General features: G+C 40.7%; 1 protein-coding gene across 2 annotated transcripts in view; it reads left to right on the top strand.

Moving 5' to 3' along the window:
• The first annotated feature begins 9,919 nt into the window (after window positions 1–9,919).
• Window positions 9,920–27,323, top strand: part of pdlim3b (PDZ and LIM domain 3b) — a 64,005-nt gene continuing 46,601 nt past the window's right edge. Inside the window, exon 1 of one of the 2 annotated variants that reach the window (XM_073048155.1) lies at window positions 9,920–10,213. In XM_073048155.1, coding sequence (XP_072904256.1) covers window positions 10,121–10,213 — 93 coding nt within the window. In that variant the 5' untranslated portion in view covers window positions 9,920–10,120. The remainder of the gene's footprint in view (window positions 10,214–27,323) is intronic. The other variant, XM_073048154.1, reaches the window with a different exon arrangement.

Below are 27,323 nucleotides of genomic sequence, written 5' to 3'. Positions count from 1 at the left end.
GACACACAGAATACTCTGAAGGTTCTCCAGGGTAAGTGTGGTTTGCCTGGCTAAGGAGCCAAGGACTAGGGTCTCATCCCAAAAGGTAGTAATTCTAAGAGGGCTATGGAGGCTTCGTTATTACAGTAATTCTGTTCCAAAACAGAGACTGTGGGACTGACAGATGAGTTGTGGGATAGGGTAGAAAACTGTGTTAGATTACATTCAGCATTGTTCTTGTTGAATGGCAGAGCCAGCTCAAGGCTAAATGGCCCATTTCTGCTACTATTGCTTACATTTTGTTAGCCTCCTGAGTTACAAACTTAGCTTGAGCAGAAAATTTACAATAAATACAATAAACCAAACAATAAACACACGAGATTCTGCAGATGCCGGAAATCCAGAGCGACAACAAAATGCTGAAGGAACTCATTGGATCAGGCAGCAACTATGTAGAGGAATAAAGAGTTGGCATTTCGGGCTGAGACCCTTCTTCTGTACACCGGATTAGTATCACTACAAAACAAATAACTCTCGAAGTTGCTTTTTTACTTATAGAAACTCAATGTATTTCCAGATTCCTTTAGTGAAACAAGCTCTGGTTCACTGCAACCCTTCACTATTAATTTGACTCTCTATGCCACTGTGTGCATACATCTACTGATGCTTCTGGACACATCATCAGTGATGTTCCTGGAATCATCGGGTGTTTCGGGTCTTTCAACATCATACACCCTTCTCCAGGTGACCCAGCCGGGGCTGATCAGACCCCAGCTTGTGTCCAGATGGCTAGCTACACATGACTCCATGGCTCCCTTCTCTTGAGCCACAGCCACCTTGAGGCCCTCTCTGCCGCATTGGTGGTACTGCGGATGGCTCTCCTCTTCCTCTCCCTTGATGCCCAAATTGCTGAAGGCTCTGGCTAAGGAACGGGCTGCGAATCCCCTACAACCAACTTCCACTGGGAGACCCTCGCTCTCCATCCAGCCTGCTGGCAGTTGCTGACCAGTCTTGCATACTTAGATAGCTTCCTTTCCAAAGGCCTCTTCCAAGTGATCTTCCCATGGGACTGTCAGCTCCAGCATCACCACCTGCTTCGTAGACTCAGACACAAGGACAATGTCTGGTCGCAGGGTGGTGGCTGCGATATGGACGGGGAACCTCAGCTGCCTTTCGAGGTCCACAAACAGCTGCCAGTCTCTTGCAGAGGTCAGGATACCTGCCAATGTTCTTTTGGTGGGTATTGGCTGCTCCCCAGCTCTTACAAAGGCAATGGTCTGCTTGGAGGGTCGGGACCACTTCGCCAACTCCACTGCTGCGCTGATGGCTTCAGTGATGGTCTTCAGGATCTGATCATGCCTCCATCGGTACCATTCCTCACCAAGTGCCCTTGTGCAGCTGCTGAGGATGTGCTCCAGGGTTCCTCGCTTGGAACACAGTGGGCACGCTGATGACTCTGCTTTGCCCCATGTGTGCAGGTTTGATGGGCTTGGAAGCACATCGTACACTGCCTGGATGAGAAAGTGGATGCGATGTGGCTCTGCTTTCCAATGCTCAGCCCAGGTCACTTTCCTCTCCACTGCATTCTCCCATCTTGTCCAAGCTCCCTGTTACTTCATTCCCACCGCCTTGCAGGTTCTCCTCTCCTCCACTGCTGCTCTCACCTCCTCCTGAACTAGGCGGCACCTTTCCTTCCCTCTGATGGTGTCCATTTGGGGAGTTGGAAAGCATCCTAGTCCAGCTCTGCCTCGTGTGACCACTCCCACCAGCCTCCTGTGATGCAGCCTTTCCTCTGCTTCCTGAACAGTTTCCTCTGCCCTCCACTTCCTGCCAGTCCTCACTTGGATCCCTGCTCTAGCCACCTTCGGATCACCTGAGTCCCTGTACTGAATCACTTCTCTGGCTCTTGTAACTTTGAATTCCTCCTCCAGGGATTTGAAGGGCAGTTGCAGTTTGTTGTGGTGTCCATAGAGGGCGATGCTGCTCAGGCTCCTTGGCAGCCCCAGCCATCTCCTGAGGTGCTTACTGACCCTCCTCTCTAAGGTTTCGACTGTCGAGATCGGAACTGCATAGACGAGGAGAGGCCGCAGGATCCTGGGAAGAATACCATGCTGATACACCCAGGCTTTGAACTTCCCATGTAGGCCAGACTTGTCCACAGATTTCAGCCAGCCATCTAACTCAGTGCAGGTCGCCTGAATGGATGCCGTGTCCCTTAGAGAGCTGTCAAAACCCTTACCTAAGCTCTTGACTGGCTTTTCTGTGATGGTTGGGATGTCTGTGCCTGTGATGCTGAACCAGAACTTGTTTTCCATCTTGCCTTTCCTCAGCACCATAGATCTTGATTTGGCTGGTTTGAAACGCCTCCGGGCCCACTCCACCAGCTTTTCGAGCCCCTGCAGAATCCACCGGCAGCCTGGGGCTGATTCTGTGGTGACTGTGAGGGCATCCACGAATGCCCTGATGGGTGGTTGCCGTTGAGCGGAATTCACTCTGGGCCCTCTGCACTCTGTACTAAGAAATAGAAATCCCATGAATCTGTAGGCCAACCAGCAATGGAAAGTCAAAGCCCACACACTGAAATTAGGTCATAATATATGTTAGGAAAATAAAAGCTGGAAAATAGGCATTAAGTTTATTCTGCCAGTCTTTTTGAAAATAGCTATTCCATAATAGAAGTTTCTTTGAATTAATTTCCCCTAATTTACTGAACTCTAAATAATGTACGAATCTATGCTATAACATTATCACTAACCCATCTTCAACAGCTTTATGCAGAAGTGAGACCCAGATTCACACTATTTGTCAGATTCTCACTATCTTTAAGTTTATAGATCCACGAAGTCACAGAACACAGAAGCTGAATGTTTCAGCACATTTCTTCCTCCATCAGCTCTTATGATGGATGTTTATAATCTTTTATCTCTATTCAGATAGCTTCTATTTTTAATCTTTATTTAGATGTATTCCTTCTTCCTACTGCCAATACGGTATAATTAATGAGTATCGATACTTCACTTCACATTTTCGTTTTCTGGCTTTTCTAAATATATTATACCCAGCAATGTTTAGTCTTGACTTTTCAGTAACCACTCTTTGCTGGCTTCTCCCAGTACATGATTGCTTCCAGCTTCTTATTTTATTGCAGACTCTGCATTACTGTGCAGCTTAACTCAATTTTAAGAGGACTTATTCTCACTTTATGATTTTCTTAGTCTCTCGATTGACAACTCTGTTTGCCTCTTTGCTGTTAATATGTCAATTTCCTTTTTTGCTTCGTTTTTATTTCAGTTCTTACGTTTCTTGTACAACACCACCCACCCATTATTAGTTTAAAGCATTTCCCAGCTCCTTAATTATCTTTTCCTCAAGGAAATGGATTCCTTCTCAGTCCTGGTGAAGCCCGTGACATCAATATATTTAATTCCTGTCCCAGAACAGGTGTCAGTATCCCATGTTAAGGACTCTTCTATTGTACATCACATATTAATTCCCCCAATCCAACTGTTTTCTAATGTAGAGCCTAACACCTGGTACTCTTTCAGCAGGAATGCCGTATATGTAAATTTATCAGCATCAGTATACTAATGTTGCTGAGATGACTGTTGCCCATAAACCTATAAAGAAGAAAAAGTTATTTTGCATTTGAAATTTGAACTTTACAAGTTCATATGCTTTAATGTAGAAACTGGTCACTTAATATTACATGGTGAATACATCAGTGAATCCATATCATATTCAAATCTTTGCATTTTTAATCTTTCCTAAGTGGAAATAAAGCCAACCACTGTGATTGAGCTCTGTTGATTCAGGCTGAGATTTACAAGCATTTGCAGCTGCCATCTAGTTAAACATGGCCTAGATTTTGTAGTTGCTCTTTCTGTAGACTTCAGCATGCAGACCATGAAGACCATTAATATTAAGTCTCTGTGACTTGAACATTCTTTCGCTGGCATTGCTTTCTGCCAGGCCTAAGCATAATATTTTCATGGTATTTTGTAGTGAGAATAGGCTGGAAATATCTAAAAATCTCTGCAGATTTCTGAAAATCATATTGGAGAATATTCCAAAACACCCTATCCTCTGGGGCGATGAAATCATTATTTCTGTATACACTCCAGAAGTTGTCAACTTTACAATGTAATGATAGCAAATGTTGATGGCTTTGCCATCATTAATAGAATATGGACAATTACAGCACAGTACAGGCTCTTCGTCCCATGATGTTGTGCCGACCTTTTAACCTAATCAGAATCAGGTTTAATATCACAGGCATACGAAATGAAATTTATTGTCTTTGAGGCAGCATTACAATAATACTATATAATATTACATAATAATATTTAAAATACATGAATTACTATATATATATTCTAATAGTTAAATTAAATAAGTAGTGCAAAAATAGAAATAAAAAAGTAGTGAGGTACTGTTCATGGGTTCAATATCCATTCAGAAGTCAGATGACAGAAGGGAAGAAGCTGTTCCTGAATTGTTGAGTGTAGCCTTCAGGTTTCTCTACCTCCTTTCTGAGGTAAGTCCAGGGTGAAGGGGCTCCTTAATGATGACAACGCCTTTTTAAGGCATCGCTCTTTGAAGATGTCCTGGATACCATGGAGGCTAGTGCCCATGATGGAGCTCTCTGTTTATATCTCTCTGCAGCTTATTTTGACCCCATGCGGTAGCCCCATTCCCTATACCAGGGTGGTGATGCAGCCAGTTAGAATGCTCTCCATGGTACATCTGAAGAGATTTGCGAGTGTCTTCTGTGACATACCAAATCTCCTCAAGCTCCTAATGAAAGTTAGCTGCTGACATGCCTTCTTTATAGCTGCATCAATAGGGAGGGAGGGGAACAAAAAACAAAACAAAAAAAAAATATATATATATATATATATGAATTGAACGAATCGAACTCAGTGGCCTTCCCCTGAAATAGCAAGTGATAGGCTGCCACACACAGAATCCTCCTCTGGCACCAGTGAAAGATAGATTGCAGCAGCGATTGAGAGACAGGTAGTCGGCCCTGAACTCTTGCTCACCTTCTGCCTTTGCCTGGATGTTTCAGTTTTCCCCATCACTTTAATCGGTGATTAATGGATGCTTTAAGCAGTGAAATAGAGCTTTCCTCTAAGCTTCTTCACCTCGAGGCCACTCGCACTCATCTCCTGAAATTTTCTCTGAGCCAGCAAAGTGCTGGATCACTCAGACGATCTCCAAACTGTAAATTACAGGCTCTAACAGTTCTAGAAACGCACTTGAAATAGAAAGAAGATGTAGAAGAAGTGAAAATAGTTTTGTGGACTATCTGGAAGACGTCACCCAAGGAAGCATTGTACACTGGCGCCATCTTGGCCGCGTCCAGGATAGAGCCTCAGAGATACTGGCACCCAGGAACCTGAAATTGCTCGCTCTTTCCATTTTTGATCTCTCTGTGAGGATTGGGGTATATTCCCTTCTGCTACCCTTTCTGAAATCCACAATCACTCCTTTGGTGTTACTGACGCTGAGAGCAAGATTGTTGCTGCAACACCACCCAACTAACTGATACATCTCACTACTGTATGCCCACTTGTCACCATCTGAAATTCAGCCAACAATAGCAAACTTATAGATGACATTTAACTGTGCCTAGCCACATCATCATGGGTGTAAAGAGAGTAGAGCAGTGGGCTAAGCACACACCCCTGAGGTGAGCCAGTGCTGATTGTCGGAGAGGTGGAGATGTTATTTCCGATCTGCACAGATTGTGGTCTTCTGGTGAGGAAGTTGAGGATCCAGTTGGAGAAAGGTATAAAATCCCAGGTTCTCGATCAGGACGATAGAAATGATTGTGTTAAACGTTGAGTTGTAGTTAATAAACAATTTCCTGATGTAAGTGTTCAGGGTAATCTTAGATCAATCCATTGTTACATGTGTTAAATCTGAGTTGATGTATTGACAAGAGTTTAAAATTATCTAGATTTTACTATTGTAATTCTTGTGCTTTATTATTTAAATAAATTGCAGCAGTTTGTTTTTAGAAAGCACCCTTCAATCCAGAAAAAAAAAAGGTGCACCAGCAGTTTTGGAAATTTTGGGGGGGAAATCACAGTGAAACATGACATTTTCTGGGTTCTAATAGTAAGGTGGAAATGGTACAATGAGATTTGGTTTCAGTGGGGAGAGAGGAAGATAGAGTCAAATTCCCAACATTGTGGCTGTGTTGACAGGCTGAAGGAATTGGAGGAGTAATAGAAACTAGGTTACAGTCAGACGCACAGACATCGAGAAGGTTGCAGAGTTCACACAAGTAACAATTAAGAAGGATTTATAAAGAAGGTCAAGGATTTGAAATCAATGTGCAGAAGTCTCCCCTCAAATACCACACACTACTGGATTCTGTAACCTAATATTAAAGCTGAAGTATTACTGTATTTCATTAAAACCATGGATACTGTTGGGGATTGGGGAATGGAGGTGACCATTCAGGAGAATGTAGCAGCAGCACCGGCTCTAAAGCTCAGCAGAGAGAGAATGGGGCCCTTCAAAGGCCAAAGTGGGCATCTCTTTGTGGAGCCACAGGAGATAGGTAAGGTCCTCAAAGAGTATTTCTTCTCTATTTTACCATGGAGAAAGAAATGAAGACTCCAGTCTTTGAGATGGTTAATGAGCAAATCTTGGGATAGTCTGCATAACAGTAGAAGAGGTATTAAATGTCTTCAAATATTTGAAGGTAGGCAGGCTTCTAGGGCCTGTTCAGGTGCGTACAGTACTGTGCAAAAATCTTAGGCACATATACAGTATATAGCTAGGGTGCCTAAGACTTTTGTACAGTACTGAATTCATCAATGTGGAGTGGAGATCAAGTAGTAAATCTGACGGGAGCAAAGTTTATTGGGAATGGGAAGGGTGGAATGCCATGCAGAATGCAAGCGGCCATGAAGGAGTGCCAGGGTTGGGGAGGTGGTGCAGGTGCAGACCAGTCAGTCCTGAGACACCAGGCAAACACATTGGATTCCAACCAATTGGTTTATTGATCATTACAGAATGTCTCTCTGGTGCTTCCTGCTCCCTCCCCTCTCCTTTCTCCTCTTTCCAAACATGATTCCTGTCTCCCTGCCCCCATCCTACTCTGAGTCCACAATCCCATATCAGAATTAGGTTTATCATCAATCACATATGTCAAGAAATCTGTTTCTTTTTTTGCTGCGGCCGTACAGTGCGATACATAAAATTACTATGGTACTCTGCAAAAGTTTTAAACGCCCTAGCTATATGTGTGCCCAAAACACTTGCACAGAACTGTAAAGAACACTTTGGGAAGCTAGAAAAGAAATTGCAGGTGCCCGGTCTGAAATATATGCAATGTCATTAGTGACAGCTGAAGTGCTGGAATACTGGAAGATGGCTAATGTTGTGCCTTTATCTGACAAAGGATACAGGGAAAAACCAGGGAACTATAAACCAATAAGACGGACATCTGTGATAGGCAAATTTACTCAAGAGGATTCTGAGGGATAAGATATACAGGCATTTGGAAAATCAGGGATTGACTGGGGATACTCAGCACAATTGGCCTGATGGTCAGAAGCAGAGAGTGTTGGTGGGAGGTCGTTTATTTGGACCGGAGGCCCATGGCTAGTATGTTTCTTGGCCCATTGCTATGTGTCTTTTGTGTCAATGACTTGGATCAGAAAGTACAAAGCATGGTTAGTAAGTTTGCTGATGACACTAGGATACGTGCTGTCATTGACAGTGAAGATGGCTATCAGAATTTACAGAAGGATCTTGATCAGTTGGGTAAGTGGGCTGAGGAATGACAAATGGAGTTTAATTCAGGTAAGTGCAAGGTGTTGCATTTTGGGATGGCAAAGCAGGGTAGAACTTTCAGAGTGAATGGTTAGGCCCTGGGGAGTGTTGTATAACAGTGGGACTTAGGAAGGCAAGTGCATGGTTCCATGAAAATAGTGTCGCAGGCAGAAATGCTTTTAGCACTCTGGTCTTCATCAGTTAGGGTGATGAATATAGAAGTTGGAATGTTATGTTGCAAGATGTTGGTGGGGTCACATATAGAATATTGTATTCAGTTTCGGCCACCCAGCTGCAGGAAAGATGCCATTAAGAGTGCAGAGGAGATGTATGAGGATGCTGCCAGAACTTCAGTGACTGAGTTATGGAGAGAGGTTGAGCTAGATGAGACATTTTTTCAAAATGTCAGAGGAAAATAAGTGTTGGTCTTATAGATGTATGTAAAATAATAAGGGGTGTAGGTAGGGTGAATGCACGTAGTCTTTTATCAGATATGGGTTATCTAGAACTAGAGAGCACAGGTAACAGGTGAGAGGTGGATATATAGAAGGAACCTGAGGGGCAACTCTTTCACCCAGAGAATAGTCAGTATATGGAAAGAGCAGGATAGAGTGGTTGAGGCACGTACATTAACAACATTTAAAAGGTAAATGGTAGAAAAGATTTAAAGGGATATAGACCAAACATAGGGAAATGAAACCGGCTTATTTGTGAATATGGGTCAGCATTGGTCAGTTGGGCTGAATGGCTCTGTGGCTGTAAAATTCATCAGCTAGAAAATATACAAATGGAGCAAGGGGCAAAGTAACATTGATAACGTTAGATTTAGTCGGGTGGGAGGAGACTGTAGCACAGCATTCACAGGCCTAGGTAGGTTGTCCACAAGTTTAATTCCTAGTGTTTAAATCCTACACACAATAGTGATGTGCTCACCTAACATATTGAGGGTGGGAATCCTCAACTCCCAACACATTCACCCCATCTCACAGGAAAGGCATTTGAAACAATTCCTACAGAAGTTACCTAAGTGTACCTTAAGAAGAAGATGGCAGTAACTCCCACCCCAAAGTGGAACACAAGGAGCTCTGGCACTGGTTAAGTTAATTGTCAGTGGAGCAGAAGAATAGCATTGTAAAGTACTGTATAGCTCATCAGCACAGTAATGTATTATCCACTAAACTGTGAGTTTCTTTCATAGAATCTTCCATGATCAATATTTGTTCCTGACCCCGACGCCACTCTCGTCACACAGCCTGACCTTGGTCCCACATTCCACTTGCAAACAAACCACCTTCTGTAAGGTAATGTAACTATAAGGAAGAATAACAGAATTAGGCCATTCACCCGATTGAGTCTGCTCTGCCATTCCTTCCTGATTTATGATCCCTTTTAACCCCGTTCTCCTACCTTCTCCCCATAACCTTTGACACGCTTACCAACCAAGAACTGGTCGGAAAGGGATAGTGAAGCCAGCAATTAATTGAACATGTTGCAAAATTCTTTGACTCCCTAGAAAGACCTGTAATCTTGGGAAAGCACCATTCTAATTAGTTGTCATTTCCGATGGGTTGTCTGTTCTTAATGCTAACGTGATTTAAAGTTTTATTGCGCCCTATTGACACATGCTTATTTGTACCATGCCGAATTTGTGCCTGGAATGGACATTAAATCCCAGCTGGGGTACTCAACACATTTTACATTACCGCAAAGTGGACTGATGAAAACTGAGAAGAAGTGCCCGCAGAGAGTTGTGTTTCAACAAATGCCGTGCTATCGGAGAGGTGCGATGGTGTTGGCTTACACCATGCAGAAAGGGAGCCTCGTTAATCACTGCGCGGTTTCAAAGTAAACGTCGCCACTTCATCAGCAGCTTTTCCGTCTCGACCCCAGCTTAACTCTTCCGTTTCACTCACGCCCCCTCTTCGCCTGCCAGATTCCGGGCTGTGGAATGAGGGAGGTTCTGGATCCGGCGGGAAGTTATCAGAATGTACTTTAAATCTTGAAACCAAATAAGAGCAAAAGGCTTAGCGCTGGGGTGAAGGGGTGCGGGGTGCGGGGTGCAGCGAGCACTCTCTCTCTCCCTCTCCGTCTCTCGTTCTCTCTCGCGCTCTCTCTCTCCGTCTCTCGTTCTCTCTCGCGCTCTCTCTCTCTCTCTCTCTCACACACACACATTCACTCACTCACTCCTTCCAGTTTGTACCTATGCGGCGGTTCCCAGAGGCGGTGCTAGTGTGGGCGGGTAATAAGGACGAGGCTATTTAAACCCAAGCCCCGCTGCCAGTGGAGTATCGGAGGGGCTTCAGAGGGGGCAGTGTCTTCCACCGGCTCCCACCCGGAGAACAAAACAAAGATGCCGCAAAACGTGATCTTGACAGGTCCGGGCCCTTGGGGTTTCAGGCTGACAGGCGGCGCTGATTTCAACCAGAATCTGACCGTGTCCCGGGTGAGTTGTGACTGTTGGACAGTGGGGGTTGTGGGAGCATTTTCAACCCTGGTCTCACTTATCATGAAATTATCTGTTTTGGCTCTTTCAGTGTCCTATCATTTCCCGACCAATAGAATAGTGATTAGAAATAGTGATTTCGACACTTTGCTGTAATTATAACCCATTCAACGTTAGGAGTCCAGAGCGATTAACAACTGCAAGGTGCAGAGATCCAGGAAACACCACGACCGACAGCCAGAATCTGAAATGAGTCGCCAACATCATTGATTATGGAGAGAAAGTTCGGATTTCGCCAATACTTTGTATTTGGCTTGCACAGTCAGCGAGAAAGTCTCACACAAGGGGTGTAGACAACGTAGACGCGCGGAGTATCTGGCCCAAGGAAGGGGAATTAAAGACTTGAGGGCTTAGGTTTAAGTGAGAGGTGAATGGGACTTTGGAGGGTTACTTCTTCACACAGAAAGTGGCAAGTATGTGGAATGAGCCGCTAACGAAAGTGGTTGAGGCAGGTACATCAACATTTGGATAAATAGATGGATAGTAGAGGGATAGGGGCCATATAAAGGTAAATGGTGGTCAGCATGAATGATTTTGGCTGAAGACCCTGTTTCCATGCTCTACCACTCAATGGCTTACCACTCTATAGTGTATTACTCTACCACTCAATGTGTATTACTGGGCAAATCCTCATATAACCAGGAGTTGCCATTGTTATACCTGATCAGGAGCGGGTTCAACTGGAGGCACTCTAGTTGTATAGAGCAGTCCTTCAGCACTTGTAGCCCGGACATCGTTGGGCTCCCTCAGCCATTCTCTGAGCCATCTCTTAAAATCATATTGCTTAACTGGCTGATGGTGGGGATTGCACACTCTCTTTACTTGTAAAGTTGAGGAGCTACCTGTTCTCAAAAATTTGTCTCATTAATTGCTTAGTGACTGCTGGATGTGACAGCTTTGGCATGCTCCATTGCCTTGGTATTTCTGAGCTCTGTCTGTAGTTTATTGCCTTCTTTGTTCATTGTACATGCAGACCTGCGTTACAACTTCACCACGTTGGCAAATCACTTCTAGGCATGTCCAGTGATGCTCCTGGCATAACCCCCTTACCTCCCACCGACTCGGCTGTAAATCTGGCTTGAGGATAATAATTGACTGAAGAATATGCCAAGTCACAAAGTTGCAGTTTATGGCAGAATACAGATCTGCTGACAGAGCTTCATTAATGTTCAGTTCTGAGATGTGATCAGTTCCAAACCTAACTTATTTGGCACAAGGAAGGGCTTTTGTGATGTGAATAAGGATCACGTGGTAAAAAGAATCCTACCAATACTGTCATGAGCAGATACCCCTGAACTTAGTGTCACTCTATAGACATATAATCAGTACCTCCTGTCCCTAATAAAGTAGCCTCTGAATGTATATTTGTGGTCTTCTGCTGCTGAAGCCCATCCACTTCAAGATTTGATGTACTGTACATTTACACATGCTCTTCTGCACACCACTGTTGTAACGTGTGGTTATTTGAGTTAGTCTCGCCTTCCTGTCAACTTGAGCCAGACTATCCATTGTATTCTGATCTCTCTCATTAACAAGGTTTATTTCACCCACAGAATTAGTGCTCACTAGATGTTTTTTGCCCCATTCTCTGTAAACTCTAGAGACTGTTGTGCGTGAAAACCCCAAGAGATCAGCAGTTTCTGAGATACTCAAACCACCCCATCTAGCACCAACAATCATTCCATGGTCAAGGTCACTTTGATTACATTTCTTCCCCATTCTGATGTTTGGTCTCAAAAATAACTGAACCTTGTGACCTTGCCTGCATGCTTTTATACATCATGTTGCTGCCATGTGATTGGCTGATTAGATATTTGTATTGATGAGCAGGTGTACATGTGTCCCTAATAAACTGACCACTGAGTGTATATAAGATAACTTTATGTAGTTATATTCATTGTGTTTTTTTAAATTGTGTTTTTTTATGCTGCACCAGATCTGGAGTGACAATCATTATTCTCTTTTACACTTGTGTACTGATGAATGAGAATCTTGAATCTATAATAGAGCTACCTATCTGCAGTAGTTTGATTGCTGAAGGGAGGGTTAATTTGATTAAGCCTGTTGTTGGTCTCATTGCTTCTTCCTGTTAGTCCATTCCAGCAACTTTGTCTTTCACAGCCTTGCAGCGAGGAATAGATGCTCTTGTTTATAGATATTAAAGTCTCACATGCAAAGTACATTGTTCTATACATTCCATTTGAAGGAGCAAAACTTCACGCAGTGAAAAAAGTACAAAGTGACAATTAGCAAACTATCTATTGGCTAGAGATTTTGCGATGTCCAAAATTAATACGTATTGACGATCCGACAGACAAATCAGCCATGACTTTATACATTTATTCCCCAACTCTTCTAAATCTACGCTGCCAATGAGTCATGATATATTCATGGAAGATATGAGTTTCGGTATAAACTTCTTCAAATCATCAGATTAAATAGTGAAGAAATTTCTTCCTGCTCTATGATTCTTTGATTTCAGACTATTTAAAAGACAGGAAAATCCTACATAGAGTCATCACAAATGACCGAATAGTCTGTTATTGATAGTGGGAAATACGGTGGGCAGAACACTGTAACTTCTTAGTTCTTCTAATACTATCTTTTTTTTGTATTCATGGACAGTCTTATCACAGGGAATACATCTGACAAAGCAGCAATTCCTGAATATTGCCCCAAAGTATTATATATTTGCTAAAGTTTCTAGAATATGCCTTGAATGGATAGCCCTTTGACTGAAAGACATAAATTCTACCCTTGGCAAGTTAAGTGTTCTAAAGTGTACGCAAGCGAAATCTATTATTTTGATTTTTGTTGATATCAGCCCTTCCAGTTACATAATAAGCACTTGGAATTACTAATACAGAAAAATGAAAATTGAAAATGAACATAACAATAGCTGCAGCATCCATTTATACTGCAACATTAGACTAGAAAAATAACTCTCAGTACTTCACTGAAGTTGCAAGAAATCAGGAAACGTAGAAGAGGAAAGGTGACCTATAATTTGATCAGAAGTAGCTTTGAAGATGGATTTACTGGTGTTCGGGAAGGCATTTCTAAAACATGAGATTAAGATTGTTAGACACTCAGCTGCCATGTTGAAAGAAAGAAAAGAACAGACCAGAGATGGGCATCAGAAAATTTAACAATAAATTTTCACTCTACAAGGTAATAAGTTCTTGGAATAAAGCTTCACTCTTTAAAATGAGATTTTTGGTAGGTGAATTATGTTATACACGGAGAATTAAATTCCAATACTATTACTATTAGTATTACTTAATTCAAATTATCCAGTGCTTAGAATATGGAAATAGTTAAGGCATAATTTCAGAATTTGGTTTTGTGGAAAGTTTACAAGCCATTCCAGCAACTCAGGCCAAATTTTGTAATCTCTCAAAATAATGTTCCTGCAATAGAACAAAAATCTGTGTTGTTGGTTCTCAAGATATCTGCTATAGATAATTGATTCTACATTAAATATGTTTCAAAGAACCAGCTAATCTCCCTCTTCATCATAGAGTATTGGTTATTTAAAATATCCTTCCTGTATCCCAGTTTTTCCATACCTCTTCTACTAATTCTCATCTTTGATCCTGTTTCTGACTCATTATTACTATATGAAACAGTTCCAGCAAGCAGTTAAAATCAGCCAGGTTAGTTAGCCACTGGGTGCTCTTTCCAGTCCTGCTGTCTGAAATTTTAGCCGTCTTTCTGGGCAAGGCTCTCTGCTTGAAATGACCAGGTTTCTGCTTGAACTATGCAGGTCACATGGGCAGCTGACTGGGGACCTGTAGACAAAGCTCAACCAGGATCAGTGGTATTTAGGCTGCATCTTATTACTAATGTATGATCATGAAATTACTTAATGAAATTACTCATGTGATAATCAAATGCATTCAGAACACTGTGGCTGTGTGCGTGAGAATGCATGGGCATCTCTTCCTGTCTGTCACTCCATTGCCCTCTGCTTTGTTTCTCTCTCTTGCCCCCTCTCTCTCCATTTCTCCCTCTCCCCTGTCAGCTTTTTTTTTGTCTATGTCTGTTCATAAACTAATCTAGGGTTTAGAAGATCTTTGTTTTACCACTAAAAAAACACCTTGGGCTGTTGTTTTAAACTTTGGCTGAACTAATTGAATGAACATGATTGTTTGATTATATAAGCAATTACACAATCACATAAAGAATTGTTACTAATACTTATGGGAGTTACTTTTGTATGAGCTAATTTATCACCTATTTCATACCCAGCAATTTTGCAAGGAGATAGTTTGACAATGGACAGCTCTCAGATGAATCTTAAAAGATCCCATAGCACTTTTTCAAACACAAATCCTGCAAACCAACATAACTAAAACTGATTCACTGGTGCAGTGTTATTGCTGTTGTGTGAACTTGCTCTGTGTAAATTGATTGTGTCCCTACGTTGGAATGGTACTACTCATAACAGTGTGATTGCTTAATCTAATCTCTTCATCTTGAATGTTCTACTGGTTTTGAATTAACATTTTCTGCATTACTGGTGTGCTCTATGCCTCTTTGCTACAGAAGTAACAATGTTCATAAACACAAGAGATTCCGCAGGTGCTGGAAATCCGGCGTAAAACACAGAAAATGCTGGAGGAACTCAACAGGTCAGGCAGCATCTTTGGAAAGGAATAAAGAGTCGACATTTCGAGCTCAGGACTGAAGGGTCTTGGCCTGAAATGTTGATTCATTCCATAGATAATGCCAGCCCTGCTGAGTTCCTCTAGCATTTTCTGTGCCTTGCTCTAATAATGTTCATGTCTGTAGTTAGGCTGCATGTTTGCCCAGCTTGGTCAGTATGAGCTGGCTTGGATAATTTTTGAGGATAAATCGCAAATTCTTTGGTTTTACAAAATGTGGTACCAATCCAGATAAGTGAAGTCTGTTCACTTGCTTTACATCGGGATGTTAATAGATACTGACTTGACTATGTATCTGATGCAAGGTTTTCAGTTATACCAATTAGAATAAGCAATAAATTAAAAACGTTTGCCTATTTAAGTAACCACAGTATATTTCAGAAAAATCTGAAAATCTCAGATTTTGGGACAAAATGGGTGAACATTTTATCTTAAAAGATAATAATATTTTCATGCTGTAATTCGTTGCCACAATTAACAAAGTGGAAAAAAGATCACTTTTGCATTGTAAAGAATTAAGTATGCTCTGTATTTGTACTTAAATTAAACAACGTTGCTCTTTCACAGAGCTCTGCTATTTTCGTACTCAATCCTGTCTCATCAAATTCAGACACCAATGGATAGTGTCTGAAATGACACCTTCATTTTAACCAGAAAAGGAAGGCGGACACATCTAGAGGTTTTGAAAACAGCAATGCTGGAAACATATATCAAGTCAGATGCAATCTCTAGAAAGAGAAGCTAAGTTATTGTTTCAGGTCTGAGAAACTGAGTTAACATTTTACATTGAAGGTACTTTGTCAGAAGTGGGTAAGAGAGAAAGCAAGTTAGTTTCAAGTCCATAAGACATCGGGGTGGAAGTAGCCTGTTGGCCCATCGAGTCTGCTCCAACATTCAATCATGGCTGATTTATTTTATTTTCAACCCCATTTTCCTACATTATCGCCATAATTTTTGATACTTTTACTAATCAAGTACCTATTAACCTTCACTTTAACTGTACCCATTGACTTGACTTCAATAATGTTACAACCATGAAGATAATTTTAAAACATTTATTAATGCATTATAATGAGTGTGCTGATAAAGACACTGAAACGTTCTAAAAACAGTGTTATAGACCTGTGCATTGTTTCCATCTTTGTAATTTGAGCTTTTCAAAACCAATTGATAATATGATTCAAACCAAGATGTGTTTTTGATCCAATAATTGCATACGATTCAACCATTTTATCCTGCTGGGAAAGTTCGCTTTAAATCTGCCTTCCTCAATCTTTTTTGTGTGCGGCAGTGTTTTTTTTTGTTATTTTCCACAGACTATTTAAGTTTCTCTTTTTTTTATCCTGTTCTCTCCAGTTTTCAAGATGTTTGTCCGATCTTACCACCCACCGGAGTTTGTCCAGCAGAGCACTTTTGAATGTGGGTTATGTCAGGAATGACATTCCTCCAGATCAAACGTTCTCCCTGCTGTAAACCACCCTGAGAAGGCTCTTATGTCTATAATTGAAAAATGTACCAAATGGTAAAAGCCTAAGACAACGCCAGCCTCAAACATGGTATCTTTTTTTTTTTTTTTTTTTTTTATTTTTTTTTAAACTTTTTTTTATTGTTTTCAAATTGTTACAGAATAAATGTGCATGAAAAAAAAAGTGTTACCCAGCCCCCTCCCCTTAACCCCTCCCCCCTAACATCCCTATTAAAAAAATAAGAAAGAGAAAAAAAAAAAGGGAATGCCTGGATGTTGGAAGATCCCCACATACTCCACGGAGTTCTCATTTTTTTTTTAAATATATGTTAAAGTTCTTTTTCTTTTCAATCTATAATAATACCTAATCTTTCCACTTTCGTGGTTTCCTGGGAAATCTTTATAAAAGTCTCCATGTTGCTATGTGTGTCCCCACCATTCATCCAGGCAAAAAGATAGAAAAAAATTAAAATATAAAGGAAAAAAAAAAAAAAAAAAAAAAAATACCCCCCTACTAATGTTGTGGAAAAAAGACACAACATTACCCCCCTCTGCTGTACGGGTCATGGCAACCGCCATGATTACACACGTGAATCCCGCAGTAACCGATCCACAGTCTCCCAGCTCCCCCGCAACATAAAAAAGTATATGTATAAGAAGAGAAAAAAAAAATACTATTCTCATTTAGTATTTCTAAAATTTTGCTTTTCTCTTCTGTAATATCCATAAATGTCCATCACTTCTGTTCCTTGGTTCTATCTTCATCTTTAATCCATTACGTTTGGAAGCCTCTATGTGTAGTTAGCGAATAGATGGAAGTTCTTGTACAAACTCCTCCGCTTTTCGATAGTCGGAAAAAAGAAATTTTCTGTCCTCCAAAAAAATTATCAGTGTTGCTGGATGACGCATTGTAAATTTATAACCCTTTTCCCATAAGGCTTTTTTCGCTGGGTTAAATTCCTTCCTTCTCTTCAACAGGTTGTAACTTATATCAGGATAAAAAAGAATTGGTTTCCCTGCTATCATCAGTGGCCCGTTTCTATTTTTGGCACTTTGGGCAGCGGCCTTCAGGATCTTTTCTTTGTCTTGGTATCGTAAGCATTTTATCAAAATTGATCGTGGGTTTTGGTCAGCTCGAGGTCTTGACCTTAAAGATCTATGCGCCCATACAATCTCAATTGGAGTTTCTCTTTCCATTTTCAATTTTTTAGGGATCCATTTTTGAAAAAAATTTATTGGATCTTCTCCTTCTATATCTTCTTTAAGTCCAACAATTTTAATATTATTTCGTCTACTGAGATTTTCAAGCTTATCAATTTTTTCCATAAATTGTTTTCTTTCTGATGTCCAAGCAGTATTTTCCTTTTCCATTTTGTCCATTCTTTCAACCATGTCTTCCGTTGTAGTTTCCAAGTCCGTAATTCTTTTTTCCATTTTTTCCTGTCTCTTTGTCATTTTATCAAGCATAGTCTCCATATTGGTCATTTTTTTTTCGAGTTTTTTTTGGTTATTTTTAATTACTTTTAATGTGTCTAATTTACGCATTATTTGCCTCAAAGTCTTTTCTATATTTCTAGAAGGACTTTTACCTCCTTCAGCTGATCCTTCCGAGAGATTTGACTCTCCCTCCGATTCGCTATCACTTTCAGTTGCAGTGGTAGCTGGGCTTTGTAGTTCTTTTTGTTCCTGTTTGCGCATGCTCCATCCTTCGCGTTTGCGCAGTTCACGATGGTTTTTTCCTTTGGAAGTGGCAAGCGTTGCCACCATCTCCTGTTCAGTATCACCGGCGATACAATGTACCTGAGATCGCGGCTCCTCGGTAGACGTGGGCCTCGCTCTTGTTCCAGCTTGCGTAGTCTTCCCGGTATTAGTTTTCTTCATCTTCTTTCCTTGAGGCATAGCTTGACACAGTCCGGAGTCGTTTATAAGCAACTTTTAGAGAGTATTGACTAACTTTTCTTCATTTAAACATTAATTTATTAACTTTTTACGGGAGAGCTGGGTCCCTGCGTCTCGATCCTACGTCATCACGTGATGTCCCCCCTCAAACATGGTATCTGATACAATGACCACCCACGTATGACATCTGAGAACAATAGCAAACTTTCTTCCCCAGATTCCTGCTGCTTGCAACTCAGAAATCATCATATCTGAGCCAGTTAGTTACCCTTTTACATAGTCACCCACTTTTCTATTAGCCCGTAGCATTGTGTACACAAAATGGACTAATGCAACAGAGATTGTCCAGGGTCTCTGGACTAACCAAAGAGTTGCTGAGCACAGAGCTGAATGACTCCAGGACTGGTTTTATTTAAAGCAGAAGTTGTTCGGTGCTTGATTACTAAGTGTGTCAAAGGTTACGGGAAGAAGGCAGGAGAATGGGGTTGAGGGGTTAACATCTCAGCCATGATCGAATTGTGGAGCAGACTTGATGGGCCAAATGGCCTAATTCTGCTCCTATGGTCTTATTTATTTAGAGAAATAGCACAAAACAGGACATTTTGGCCCACTGAGCAGTGATACCCAGTAACCCACCTATTTAACCCTAGCCTAATCACAGAGCAGTTTACAATTGACCGATTAACCCACTAACTGGTACGTGTTTGAATTGTGGGAGGAAACTCAAGCACCTGGAGAAAACCCATGCAAAAAGGGAAGGAGCATGCTAACTTGCTTACAGAGGGCTACCCTACTGTGGTGCCCTTTGTTAGCTCCTGGTTTGTGCTGAGATGAAAGAAACAAAAGGAAGTCTTGCATTTACGTAGGGTCTTTAACAATTTCGGGACATTCCAAAGTGATTTACAACTAACATAATACTTCTTAAGTGCAGTCACGATTAAAACGTATTAGCTGATCTTAGCTTAGGGAAAGGTCTCGGAAAATACCAGTGCATTTTATGCCATTGGTGGTGCATTCTCTCAACTAGAAATGAACTAGAAGTTTATAGACATGGTTAGTTGGATTGCAATAAATCTTTTGAATTTAGTGTCCAATTTTTTTTGCATGAAAAGTTCTTGAGATTATTCTGCTTCGATATGTTTATGATGATGCTGGTGAACTTTGGTGAAAGGCACTTATCCATGAGAAAAGATCTAAGCATATAAATCAATATGGTTTATCCACTCACTACCACCATCCCCCACTCAAATCAGTCAGACTGACTGACCTTTTGCTCATGGCAATGGCCTGTGAAATATGGTGTGCTTTGAACTCAATAGGGCAGCTCTCTTCAGCTGTCTGGCTCGTGTTTCTCGTTCACTTACTTCACTTGAGAAATATCCTGGATTATGCTCAGCCAGGGAAATTTATTTTCAGAGGCAGAGTCAATTAATGTTAGTTGTAAAAAGGTAACTTCTAAAAAAGATGCGACAAAGGAACATGTTACAAGAATTCAGTGGAAATACTATAGAAAAGGTTGATACACAAATTACAAGCTACTGTGACTGTGAACGTATTCTGTGCATTGTAAGTAAGTGAGGCACAGTAGTATAGTGGTTAGTATAATGTTGTATGACAGTTATTACCGATTGGGGTTCAATTTGCACTGCCATCTGTAAGGAGTTTGTATATTCTCCCCATGACTGTATGGATTTCCTCTGGGCGCTGCCCATTTTCCTCCCATTTCCTCCCATGTTCCAAAAGCTTTACGTTTAGGGCATGCTATATTGGAGCTGGAGGAATGGTAACACCTGTGGGCTGCCCCTAATACGATCCTCGGACTGTGCTGGTTGTTAATACAAGCAGTGCTTTTCACTTTATGTTTTGAAGTTTTGATGTACATGTGATAAATAAAGCTAATCTCTCTAATCCAGAGACTCCCAACCTTTTTGGTGCCACGAACCCCAACCATTAATTGAAGGGTCTGTGGACCCCAGATTGGGAACCTCTGCTTTAATCTTTTCTTAAAATTTCCACAATTACAATTACATGGATTACAAGAAATTAATAATGCATTCTACAGTACCTGGAGAAAAAGCAGGCCTGGTGTCTCACAAAGATAATAAACTCTTTCCAGCATTCGTCTGACGTAAACATGAAAAGTTTCTTTATTTCAAGAGCAACTCATGCATAATTTACAGATATCTTTCATGAGCTATGCTGTTCTGTCCTTTTAAAGCTGGTAAAAACGGATTGCTGCATGAGTCAGTAAGCTTGATGATGTAGCTTCAGCTGTGGAAGGAACATTGCATTTAAATGTGCATTTAAGAAAACGTGGAATATTCTTCACTGTCCAATTTTTGAGAATAAAATTTGACTCACTGGAATGCACAAATCTGAGAGGGGTAGAAATGAGACGGGGGAAAATCAAGCAGACTAGCAAGCAGCTACCAAAAAAATTAAGCCTATACCATAAATCTAGTTTGATCTACTAACCTAAATCAAAATGAGGAAAGGGTCTGGAGAGTATCATCAGGATCCAAAGATTATGTGAAAGTGATGAGCACCAGCTAGATGACAAGAATGTGGGGCAAAGGTGATGATTGACTTTTTTTCCCTAAGACTTTCTCAGTGTTTTATCGCGCACATCAGAAAACAATTATTTTGTTTCAGTTAGTTGGAAAACTCCTCTACAGAATATAAACCGCCTTAGTTAACTTGAAAATATTAATTTAAATTAAAAATAGTTGATTTAAGTCCAAATAGTGCTCACTTTTAGATGTATGATGAATCTATATTCTGAGAGGTACACGAGACGGCAGATACTGGAATATGGAGCACAAACGGTCTGCTGGAGGAACTCAGTAAGCCAAAGCCAACGTAGAAGTTATCAAAGTATGTATATGTTAACATGTGCTACCTTGAGATTCATTTTCTTGAAGTTATTTACAGGAAAATATAGAAATACAATAGAATTTACCAAAAAAAGCTATACGTAAGTATTGAACAACCAACCAATGTGAAACTATTTGTCTATTGTGCAAATAGTAAATATGATGCTGAGTAGAAGAGTTCTTGAAAGTGAGTCTCTTGGTTGTAGAATTAACTCAGAATTGTGGTGAGTAAACTTATCCACACCTGTTCAGGAGCCTGATGGTTGAAGGATAATAGTTGTTCCTGAAGTTTGGGATCTAAAACCTCTGAAAAGAGCATAGCCTGGAAGGTAGGGGTGTTTGATGATGGATGCTGGTTTCGCGTGGGAGGGTTTTGCCTGTGACAGATTGGACTGTATTCACCACTTTCTGTAGCCTTTTCTGTTTCTGGGCATCGGCGTTTCTATACCAGGCCATGATGGAATCAGGCAGGATACTCTCCACTGTGCATCCACAGAACCAGTATCTATAGGGGGAAAAGGAATAACTGATGTTTTGAATTAAAACTCTGCATCAGAGTGATATGTCAAGATTCATGCACTTCATACCTATTTAAATAATTAGATTGTATGATGACTGTAGCAGGAAATTTGCCCTGCAAAGATCACCATTCGGTCAAAGTTGTATGTTGTTTACTGAATATCAATAATTTCAAATAGTCTGAGACATCAAAATGATTCTTGAATCCAGGAATTAACATCTGTTATTTCAGATATTTAATTCATTCATCTGTTAATCCAAAGTTAAGGTGCCATTTCGTCCATTGGGAAATATATCACTTCGAGCCTGCCTCCTCCTGCCCTACCACTCCGTTTCCACTCCAGTTGACCTCAAGTCGCACAAAACAGAATACTACTACTGCTGGAAATCTGAAACAGGAATGGAAAATGCGGGCAACAGGAAGTCATCAGCATCCATGGGGAGAGACACTGGAGTTTCAGGTTAATGACACTTCCCTTTTACAATGGCTTCATGGATGCACATTGAATACGTGTTGGATCATGCAAAATAATATTCAGCACATTAAAAAGCCAGTTGATGAAATTGCTAGCTGCAAGGATCCCAGTACAAACCCTTTACCAACTCAGCAAGGGGCAGGGCAGGGTGAAAGAAGACATCAAGAAATTAAACTGTGGAGTGCATCAATCTCTCTAACTTCTGGTAATTTCTCCCTCCTCCCCTTTTTCTCCTTGTCCATTCTCCATTCTGGTTCCCTTGTCACCCATTCTCTTCTGCTCGCCCAGTCCTTTCTTCCCTCCTTCCCTTTCTTCCAAGGTCCTCTCCTATCAGATTCCTTCTTCTTCAGCCCTTTACCTCTTCCACCTATCCCCTCCCAGCTTCTTACTTCATCCCCCCCCCCAACAACCAACTTTCCCACCTCATCTGATCTCTCAATATCAGCTGCCAGCCTCTATTTCTTCCCCTCACCCACCCCCACTTCTTATTTTGGTCTCTCACCCCTTCCTTTCCAGTGCTGATAAAGGGTCTTGGGCTAAAACATTGACTGCTGATTCCACTCCTCAGATGCTGCCCGACTTGCTGAGCTCCTCCAGCACTTTGTGTGTGTGACTGGATTGGTCTCGCTGTTCTGTGTTAAGCTCTCTGACTATGTAAAGCAACATTACTAACGTCTTTTGATGGATGGAATTCTCTAGCATTTTTGGATGCCATTTCTATTTGTTACAGCAGCTTTATATACAAGTTCAGATGTCAGGTGTTGAGAGATGAGTGGCATAGACAGGAGATATTCACCTATACCACATGCCAAAAATGATCAGAATTTTAATGCAAGGATTAGTTAGTTAATGAAAGGGCTGATTGTTGACAACAGGAGGAAGAAATTTGGGGTTCATGAGTCAATGCTTACTAAGGGATCAGAAGTGGAGAGGGTCAGAAACTTTAAATTCTTGGGTGTTATCATATCCTGGGACTGTCACGTCAATACCATTTCAAAGGAAGTATGGCAGTGCCTCTACTTTCTCAGAAGTTTGTGCAGATTTGGCATGTCTCCTAAAACTTTGACAAACTTCTATTGATACACAGTGGAGAGAATCCCATCTGGCTTCATCATGACCTGGCATGAAAACACTGTGCCCATGAATAGAAAAGTTCTACAAAAAGAGGTGGATACAGTCCAGTTCATCACAGGAATAGCCCTTCCCATCATTGAACACATCTACAAAGAGTGCTTCCTCAAGAGAGCAGCATCTGTCACCAAGGTCCCTACCATCTAGGCCAAGCTCTCTTCTTACTGCAACCATCAGGAAGGAGGTAAAGGAGGCTTAGGTCCCATCCCACCAGGTTACTACCCTTCAACCATCAGACTTCTGAACCAGCGTGGAAATCTTCACTCTCCACAACACTGAACTGATCACTCAACACAACCTATGGACTCACTTTCAAAGACTCTACAAATCAGTTTCTCAGTGTTATTTAATTACATATTTATTTAATTATTATTAATTTTTGTTTCTTTTTGTATTTGCACATGTTGGCTTCTTTTGCACATTGGATGCCTGTCAGTATTTGTGTGTAGTTTTTCATTGATTTATTGAACTGCTTTGTTCTTCTGTGAATGTCTGCCAGAAAATGACTTTCAGGGTAGTATCTGATGACAAAAACATATTTTAATAATAAATTGAACTTTGAATTTTTAAATAATGAAATCATCTTCTGTCTTCTTGTCTCAAAGGTTCTGGTTATTTCTAATGGCTTCAGATCTAAGTAATCTTCCAGGTTCTCCACACTTTTGGATTGCATGAGAAGACGTGTCATTGTGTAATTTGCTTTTGGCTAATCTTTCTCAGTATTTCTTTGTAATTATTTGTTTGTGGGATGTGGGTATTAATGGAGATGTCTGCGTTAATTGTCCATCACCAACAGAGTGATAATAACATCAGTCACATGTAGACCAGACGAGAGAAGGATGAAATATTTCCTTCTCTGAATGATATTAGCGAACTGGATGGGTCTTAATGACAGTCTGACAACTTTGTGGTTATTACTGCGGTGACTAGGCTTTTCTATTTATTTCAGGTTTATTTAATTCAGCTTTGCTTTTTTACACTCACACATCATCTTGTTTGGGACAATATTTTGAGTAGGAAGCACACCACCTGACTCTGCTGTCCAAGAGGGTCATGTTAAAAATAAAGTTCAAAGTGAATTTGTTGTCAAAGTACATACTATACATGTCACCATATACCACTCTGGGGGTATATGGGGTGTCCAGGGAGGTAGTACCTCTGAATGAAGAGGCTTTCATGTCCATTCTTGGGCTGCTCACTCACCTTTGGGCCCCACAGAAAACTCAGCTGTCACCTATGGCTACAAGTTGCTTCACACACAACAGAGGCCACAGCCTGGTACACCACTTTGACAGGTGGGCTAAGCCACCTCATATGGTGGTGAGCCTCATAGCCCGTTGAGACAGCGACACGCCTGCCCTAGCATGTGAAGTCAGCTCCACTGTGTGGATGGGATAAGCAGTGAGATCCAACAGCCAAGAGGGTGATTCTGCCATGCTTTGTGGAGAGTGTAGGGCGTGACAGGGCACAGACAAAGTCATGGTTATCCACTGAAACCAAGGAAGACTACTCAGTTATCCACTGAACCCAAACTTCCACAGTTGGGAGAATGGAACTGCCCCTATGCAATGGCTTTTCCACTTTTAATCCTTCCCGTGCAGTCTCCTCTCACTGCTGACGAAGACGGACAGCCCCCATACTACCCTGAGATTCATTTTCTTGCAGGCATTCACATAGAACAAAGAAATGCAACAGAATCAATGAAAAACCACACACAAATAACCAATGAGCAAATGATGACAAAAATGTGCAAATATAAAATGAAACAAATAGTAATAAATATAAATAAATATGCTGAGAACATGAGTACTATTTACTTATTTGAAAACACGAGAAAATCTGCAGTTGCTGGTTATTTAAGCAACACACACAAAATGCCGGTGGAACGCAGCAGGCCAAACAGCATCTATAGAAGAAGTATAGTCAACGTTAAGGGTCTTGACCCGAACCGTCGACTGTACTTCTTCCTACAGATGCTGCCTGGCTTGCTGTGTTCCATCAGCATTTTGTGTGTGTTGCTACTATTTACTTATTATTGTTTTTATTTTTTCTCAGCTCAAACTGGTAAAACCTGAGATACAGACATTGTCAAACACGCTCCTTTCTCAATTGCTGGGAACTTTTGGACTATTCTAGTGGTGTTTAGTGTTGTCGCTTTCTGAAGATTTACATAAATATTGTTGTGTAGGTTAATTGTTTCATACTATTGTGACTTTGGGATGATACCAGTTGTAGGTTTTACTATTGGGACAATGTATATCCTGTTTGTGTTCCATAGTCTTCTGATATTTAATGTTACTATTACTAATGTTACTTTAGTAATTTAGTATTTCTAGTTTTGGTTTTATTATTGTCATTATTTTCTATTTGCACATTGGCAAAAATACACTGAGAGAGCAGGCTGTGAGGAAAAGCCTGTTCTGTGTTCTGAAGCTTAAATTCGGTGGGGCATTCCACTGTTTAGAAAACTCTTATTGCAGCTTTAAATGGATCAGCTTTTTGCTTTTTCCATGTTAACGTGTCAAAAACATTCACCTTCAAGGCACAATCCTAACATCATTACTCTGCTGCTTACTCTTTGAAGACAAGTCAGAACAGAGAAACTTGAGGATTGTGCTTTCTTACTAAAATATTTTCAGAGCAGTGTTTCCAAACCCAAGTTGTTCACATTTTGTAGAGTACATTCCCTGTGGCCCCACATCCACAGATGTCAGATGGCATCAAGGGACACCCTTTTTAAGAACTGGGCTGGAAGTGGCAGCTACAAACCATGCATATTTTTACACTTTTATGGGAACTTTCTATCTAAATTAGTTAAATTTAATTAAAGCCACATCAGTTTTCTGTGATCTTTGGGATTTGTACTGAGAGAAATGCACACCCAAATTTTAAAGCCACAGTTTTACAGAACTGTTCTTATGTTTTCAAGAAATAGCTGATTGGCAGAATTTTATTAAAGGTAATATCTACAAGTTGACAAGAAACATGACTGTTTTTCATCATGATTTTATAAACCAGCAAAGGATTGTATCTGAGCAAGGTTTATATAAATTGTACCTTCCACGTTTGCCAAAAAATGAGAAAATGCGTTGCCAAACTTTCTCATGAAATAATCCTCAAAGATAAACAATTAAGAATCTTTACAGCCTAATTTAGTGTTTCTTAGAATGATATAAAAAGACCCAAGAGTGAAAAATACACATAAATTAATGTGCTTCATATTACTTCCAGTCTGGAACCCCAAAAGGCAAAACAAAGTATGTATTTGAGAATGGGAAAAAAAAAAGCAAACTGTTAAGTATGAAAAAATAACAAAATGTTGGAAACACTCAGCAGATGGGGCAGTGCATGTGGAAGCAGAAAGAGAATTAATGTTCCAGGACAAAGCTCCTTCTTCAGATTGGATAAATGACAAGACAAGTTAACAACTAGCTGGAAGGAACATAAGGAAAAGGTGGATAGGACAAAAGAGTTATCTGTGATAAGATAAGGCCAGAGTAGTCCTGTGGCTATTCAGTGGCTGTCCACACCTCACCCTATCAGACATAATTCCTTTCTCCTGTCCATTCATTCCCCACTCACCTTGCAACTTGATACTCTTCAAATGCACTTTGGCCTGAAACATTGAATCTATTTCTTAAATTTATTTGGAGATATAACATGATATATATCTGGCCCTCAGAGGCTATGCCACCTTGTTACACTCATGAGATCAACTAATCTGCTGTGGAATGAGGGAGGAAACCAGAGTGGCCAGTGGTGGGGAGAACGTAGAAACTCTTTACAAACAGTGGCAGAAATTGAGCCTGGGTCACTGGTACAGTAACAGCGTTATGCTAAGCGCTATACTTTTGTGCCGCCATTTTGACAAATATTGCTCAAGTAATGGTAGTTTGTATACTTCTTTTAAAAAATTATTTTTCATATTCTTCCAGTGTTTGCAATTCACATTGGGTTCAACTCACTGACCCCTTGTTACTAAATTGTCTCCATTTCTCCGCCTTCCTGTAAAATAGAACA

This window comes from Hemitrygon akajei, chromosome 6, assembly GCF_048418815.1.
Source record: "Hemitrygon akajei chromosome 6, sHemAka1.3, whole genome shotgun sequence".
NCBI lineage: Eukaryota > Metazoa > Chordata > Chondrichthyes > Myliobatiformes > Dasyatidae > Hemitrygon > Hemitrygon akajei.
This window is presented reverse-complemented; position numbering and strand designations above follow the sequence as displayed.